Genomic DNA, 7,078 nt, shown 5'->3' on the forward strand with positions numbered 1-7,078 from the left:
ACATTCAGGAGTGAGCAATTGTTTCTTTTAAAAACCAATTGTTTATCTTAGACACCTGAAACCATTGCTTGCTATGCTAAGTGTAAGATGATGTGTTTTATTTTCACAAATTTAAAATATCCAGTGTAACTCTGAAGCTTGAAGTAGAAAAAAAAAAAAGTCTTCTATTTTATTTCCCTCAGGAACAGAGTTATGCTGAGAATGTGTAAGCAGATAATAGCCATATTCAAAACTTCAGGCCAGATGTCTTCAAAATCATACTATCACTCAAATTAGTTAAAGCATAAACAAACATTTGTGACTGACGTAGCTACTTCAAATAGGCTAATGCCTCAGACAGTGTTACTCATTTTGGAACAGACTGAGAGAAAGCAGAATCAAAATGAAGATGTTACCTGTGTTGGTCTTCTTTTTGGTCCTGATGACCACTTTTACAGGTAGGAGTTTATATACAACAAACCTGTGTATGCATGTAGAGCTGCAGAGCATTTTATAATGGTATTAGATCTCTACCCTTGTGTTTCTTTATCTTTAATTTTTAATACTTAACTGGTTTTATATTGCAGGCTTTACATGATTTGATTTTTAACAATCATGCTATTGTATTAGATATTTTACTCTCTGCATTATCACACTGTACTCAGTCATTGTAAAATCAAAAAGTTTAATTTTATAAGCTTACTATTTTAACATTATTTTACCAAGGTCCTCCAAGCTAAATGTTCAATGCAATCTCTCCTAACTCATTACTTTGAAAAATAATCCTAAAAAGTAAAGCAATACAGAAAAGAACAAAGAACTGGAAGAGTTACTAACCCCAGTGGTTAGATGGTGCTGTTATATTTTCTCATTTTAGAGAGTAACGTGAATATATGTAGGGTTTGCTTCATACTGGTAGAACTATAGAAAGCACAAGTATAAAAGCGGTTTAAAATTCCACTCATATCTCCTGGAATGTAATATCCCCTGGGAAGGGGCTGTAATGAAAGAACACTTTGTATACAGACAAAAATCAGGTTTGGAGACATTTCATTTTACAACTGACAGATAAAATATTAACTTTTTGGTAATTTCACAACTAATTTCTGCTTTTTCTGTCTTGAGACACTTCACCAATTTTGACTGAAAAAGATGCCAAACAGATTCTGAGAACTCGTCGTGAAGACAGACCAAGAAAAGCTGGTTTCCCTGATGAGCCAATGAGGGTGATTTATTTTTTCAATTACTTAAAAAAAAACAAAAAAAACAAAACAAAAAAAACCCAAGCCAACCCCACAAAACATTTGTGCTTACTATTAAATTTCTAGAGATTTAATTCCAAGCAATATGTTATGAATGTCACCCTTTTAAGCAGCTGAGTTCTTCCATGAAATATTAAAAACTCCCTTTACATTCTTTCGATTACTGTTAAGTAGCATTGTGTAAGTGCCGAATATTGCTCAGGAAATGTATACTTGCAGAATGTGGAAATTATTTATCACAGTTCAAAACTGCCGATTAAATTATTGAGAAGAAAGTGGCTTTTCATTTATAGAAATGTGGATTTCATCAGGTTGTTCCTGAAAAACAAAATAACAGGAAATGTCTTCTGCTTACAGAACATTCTGCACTCAAGGCAGAAAGGAGATGTAGGTGTCAGTGGTCAGCGTGGAGATTGAGGTAGTTCCGACCTAGCGTTTAAAATCACTTACTTTCTTCACTTATTTAGGAATGCTACAGATAGGATGGTTTGTTATAACGCTGTAGAAGTTTTTAGTCGCTTGCTTAATGCAACAGCATTGTTTTTGCATGCAATATGTACATTTATTTACTTTTAAACCATATTGCCATGAAAGAAAAAAATAAAAGAATTAAGGAGCCTTCTGTTTTACTTGCTTTGACAAGACGATGTAACATATAATTCTGCACTTCTCAAGAGGTACTTAAAGTATTTTAATATTACTGCCTATTTATTTCCAAAGTAAATAAACTGTGCTAAAATTACATGGTTCTGAAGAGGCAAAACCCACAGAAGCTAGAAAGCACACAATAGATTGTGCAGGTATGACGAATGCAAGGGGCTCAGTTGAGCAAGCGCTGAACACTTCTGAACTCCGAAGGAGACAAAGAGTGCTACGTACCCTGCGGGACCGCGCTCAGCGCGTGCCAGGCTTGTGGAAGCAGCTCGCGGTTTTCCCTTTCCAATGGTTATTGCACGCCAGCCAGAAAGAATCCACCTGGCCATACCCCACTCCCAATGTACACACCACTTTGTCAAGTGTGACAGCCACAACAAATGAAAGCTGTCGCAAGAATATTGCGCCGTGCTTGTTAACAATCTGGTACACAGAGCCAAACAGACCCCACAACAGAGCCAAAAACCAGAAGGCATGGGCTCCACTGCTGCCCAAAACATTCAGGACTGAGTTGATTCCTAAGCTGTTGTTAAATGAGCCTTGTCGTTTGGGAAAATTAGCAGGAATACAGCTCCTATGCCTATGCTTAATGTACCACCAAGATTATATAATATGTTATGTAGTAAATATAACATATATTAAATACAAATAAATAAAACAGCAAAGAAGTTGGATTGAGTTAAATCCTGTATTACAGGAAGTTACATGCATACATACGAGGCCCTTAGTCATACGGTTTAGTTTTAGGTAGTCCTGCGAGGAGCAGGGAGTTGGACTCAATGATCCTTACGGGTCCCTTCCAACTCGAGATATTCAGTGATTCTACGTGGGGTGTAGAGGGAGCGAAGACTACAGAAGTGTTTGATTACTGACCTGTGCTGCTCTGTCCTTGCTTCTTTCCATCCTACCATGATTTGTGGCAAACCTTTGTTGAGAAATTCCAACTTTCTTTTTATTTCTTTTTTTTTTTTTCCTATATAGCGCGGCTGCCTTTCTGTAAGAAAATCCAAACCTAAGAATATTTGTTTTTCTCACTAAATGTCAAGGTTTTCAGTAGAAAAGGAAATATCTTCTGATTAAAATACTACGCTCCCCCACCACACGGAACATGGAGATGTTCCCTTGTGCATGAAGATGCGTGGCTGCTCTATCCCTGTGCGCAGTTCTACCACCAGCTCAAGGAGAAAAACTGCTTCTGTATGGGTTCTTTGTAGCAGAATTAAATGAATGCTGGGATGAACCCACCTCTGTTTTTAAGCAAAAGCTGTTTGTACTAGGCCAGATCATGCTGAGCTGAGGAATTTAATTTGCAATTCTTCGTGACACTGTTTGACTTCCACAGTGCTGTTTCAGTCAAAAAGCTAGTTACATACAGCAAGATCTGCCATCTTCAATTATTTTAAAAATGTCATTTATGTTATCAACATGTTCTAATCGTACTTTGACTGAGACCCTGCTTTTTATCATGTGGCATCTTCTCAGTCATACAGTCCTGTTCTCCACAAGTTCCTAATGCAGTCTCACAGAGGGATTTCAGCCAAGTCTCCCTGCGCAGCGAGGACAAAAAGCACAGTAAAAGGCAGGATACTAATGCTTCCTGCTGGCACCCAGTGTGCCAGCCCTCTGGGCAGCACAAAGAGCAGAGAACTGGATGACAGCGGGAACACTTGGCCAGCGCAAAAGGTTTATGCTACAGCTTCCATTCCTGCAGTGCCTTCTGTGCAAAGCAATGGGGGTACATTTTGAAAAAAATTATCCAGTGTTCACAAAGCTTATGAGCCTGCATGCACTGGGACTGTAACTTTTTAAAAGTAAATTGTGTTCCTAATGGAGGTCAAGTTTTTGGTACACAGCCCACTTTAGTTTGATAACTTGTTGCTTACACCAAAACCCCTACAAATTATTTCACATTATTCACATTGCTTTATGCATCACAGAAAGCTCAGTCAGCACTGATGTATACTACTTACTAGAACCTTTCAGAGTACTGCCTCATGATCGTAGAAGGGGTTAATGTTTTTTTAATCAGCAGGAATCAATTTTCAAAAGAGGCTACCAGCAGACCTATCTATGAGAAACCGCTTGTGCTCTCAGGACCAACAGAGGCTTCTGTGTCGATATGCAAATAAGAAATGTGTATTAGGAATTCCTAATTTATGAATATTGTTGCAAAATTCTTGCTCAACACCTTTACTGATCTGGCTAGTGATGTCATTCATTAAATACTGCTAGGTTGGGGCAAGCTGACTAGCAACACCATTTCACTATATTTGGTAATTTTAATGGGTAAATTAATTTCTCTTATATAAGTGTAAAATTCTTCTAGTTCATTGGCCTGACATCGGACTTGAGTGATAATTTACTTATTTTTTTTTTTCTTTAAACAGGAGTATATGCTTTACCTCCAGCGCTGGGAGCAGAGATCAGAAGAACAGTTCCTTGAGCACTGGCTGAATCCACATTGCTTCCCACACTGCAACAGGGATTTAGTCCATCCAGTCTAATGGTTTTGCCTATTCTGCAATCGGTATATATATATTTATTTTACAGTGCATATGTCTTTCTTCGTAACAAAAGGCGGAGCCACAAACTGGAAGAGGAGAGAATAACCATTTTAAAATGGAATTTGCTATCTAATACATAATGCTGGTAAACATTAACATAGAACATTTTCACAGAGCTTGCCTGGATCATTAGTTCTGTTTATGATTTTCAACATCAGTATAGTAGCATCATTTGCTTTATTGCTGCAAGTATTTATCACATGCATAATAGAGTTCAATGGGAAAATAACTTCCAAAGCACAGCTCACAAATGAAGCGCTACTCACAAGCCAATTGGTGACAAAATGACACACCCCAATAGTACTCAGTGTGCGTTAGGTCTGTGATACGGTCATCATTTCTTCCCTTGTGTGTTTTACATGCAGTTTTATCAACTTATCACTATCTTAAAAAAATGTGGTGATTTGAGTTAAGGAATGTATAGGATTGTAAAACAGAAGTATTAATTATAAACTCTTCCAATTACCCAATAGCCATTTGTGATGCCAAAAAAAAAAAAAAAGAAGATATACCTATATCTGTACATTTTTATAACAGGATAAGCCTTTCTACTTACATTCATTAAACAGACATGAAATTTGTCATCTGGGATACATCTGAATCATCACCATAACAGTGATATATTAACACTCAGGTAACTTTTTAACACAGAAGCTGCAGATTCACTCCATACTTTCAAAAGCATCTGAGCAGTAGAATACAGAGATGCCAGGGGTGATCTGTTTCAAAAGACAGGAAGTTCATCTGCTTAAAATTCTGTGATCTGTTTGTACCTCTATATATCTAAATACCTTTGAAAAGCTGGATGTTGGGGTAGACTTCAATGGAGCTGTGTTAATCCGCAATAAGTCAAAGGCCTGAAACTTATTTAAAACCAAAACCGTAAAATTCCCAAACCTTAGCCCTAGGAGGTAAGTTGGCAGTTTTCAAAAAATCTTCCAGCTGAGACACAGCTGAAAGCTGGCTCACTTCTACCCTGCTCACAGGCTATTGTGAAGAATTAATGTTAGGAAAGCGCTTAAATGATTTGTATGTTATTTGTATGGCCAATGTCAGCATGCTTTCAAATATTATTTTCTTTTTTTTTTTTTTCTTCTGTAGATCTCTTCACAGGCACTGAAGAAGATATATACTACGATTGTGTTAATGAGGACAAGATTATTCCTGCATCGGTTATGTGCTCATTGTAGAGCTGAACCTCTTTGCAATACAGTGCAATCCTAGCGATACAGCAAAGCTTCCAACTATATGTGCCTAGATATGTTACCAGCCACCATATATTTTCTACCAGTAACGACTGCATGCATGACTAAATAAGTCAAAAGTTTCTACTGCTTTATGAGGTATCGGCAAGAATAAATCACTGAGCAGTTCTAGAGTATGCTTTTTAAGGGTACAGCTTTAGACTGACTGAAGCAAAAGGAGGGAGAGGTCCATAGGAAATTGGAGAATGGACTTTGGAGGAAATCTTTTGTTTTGTAGGTTAAATAACAATATTATATGAAGATATAACATTTATGCAACACTAATCTATGTTTAATTCCCTGATGAATATTTCATGTATTGTTTCATAATAAAAGCTTGATTCAAATCCATTTTCAGATGATTTTGTTACCTTAATCTCCTATACTACATGCCAACAAAAATCACCGGAAGTGAGGCTCAGTATTGTGAAGTACTGAGGAGATGTCAGAGGGCTTTCTAGGATCAGCAGCTGGGAAGCACTATGGTGCAGTCTAATAATTCTGTAGTTTCTCTCCACAACTTCTTCCTTTCCTTTGCAATTCTGCCAGGTCAGGCACCCCTTTCTGCCTGCATACCTTTGTAACTTAAGTCTTGGTATAGAACAACTTGTACAGTCAGATGGTAAACTTATGATATCTGCAAAACAACACAAAAAATGTCTTGATTGCTCTTACATGACCGTTATGATCTGTAATGGCAATAGAATCAGTTACGAATGGACCAAAGTAACCCTCAGAGTTCCTCACTGCAGTCACACTAAGAGCCTGAGGACTGGTAGCAAAATAAAAAACAATTTAATGCAGATACATAAAGTAATTACTGCTGCAACAGAGCATTTGGCAGGCTGAAATAGGTCAACTGTCCTTTTAGTACACCTTCCTTCCAGTAAGAGAGCTCTCCTAGATAATTCCAGGGAAATAATTTAAATCTCAAAGCATCAAAGGCTTGCTTCCCCCTACTGTCAAGATGAAATCATAGATTAAATCTGGGAGTGTAAAAAAGTGTAATCAGGCTGCTATTGTGTGCTTCATTTATAATACTCTCAATACATAGATCTCAATTTCCCTGTCTCCACTGAAGCTAAAGTAATTAGGTGAAATCCTGGCTCTGTTTTTCGTTGCGCAGTGAAAAATTCATGCTGATCCCAATTAAACCAGCTTTCACCCAGTGAAAGTTGATTTAAGTACTTCTCTGAAATAAAATAATCCCCACCTAGTTATATTCAGTCATGAGTTAGATAACTAGTACGGTTCAACAGCAGCTTCCAGGTCTACCTCAGTAACACTGAGCTAATCCTAAAGCAAACATAGAATAAAGATTGTTTATTTTTTAAAGTTTGGTTTTTTTTTTTTCCACATCAGAGTTGAAGGATCT

At 37.3% G+C, this 7,078-nt stretch overlaps 1 protein-coding gene across 1 annotated transcript; it reads left to right on the forward strand.

Moving 5' to 3' along the window:
* Nucleotides 1-329: 329 nt before the first annotated feature.
* Nucleotides 330-6,054, forward strand: C18H17orf67 (chromosome 18 C17orf67 homolog). Its single transcript, XM_010121744.2, has 4 exons — nucleotides 330-437; nucleotides 1,105-1,205; nucleotides 4,283-4,422; nucleotides 5,561-6,054. Exons 1-3 carry the CDS (start codon nucleotides 383-385, stop codon nucleotides 4,397-4,399), a joined length of 273 nt encoding a protein of 90 aa, XP_010120046.1. The 5' UTR covers nucleotides 330-382; the 3' UTR covers nucleotides 4,400-4,422; nucleotides 5,561-6,054.
* The last annotated feature ends 1,024 nt before the right edge of the window (nucleotides 6,055-7,078 follow it).

Source organism: Chlamydotis macqueenii, chromosome 18 (genome assembly GCF_036417535.1).
Source record: "Chlamydotis macqueenii isolate bChlMac1 chromosome 18, bChlMac1.mat, whole genome shotgun sequence".
Taxonomy (NCBI): Eukaryota; Metazoa; Chordata; class Aves; order Otidiformes; family Otididae; genus Chlamydotis; species Chlamydotis macqueenii.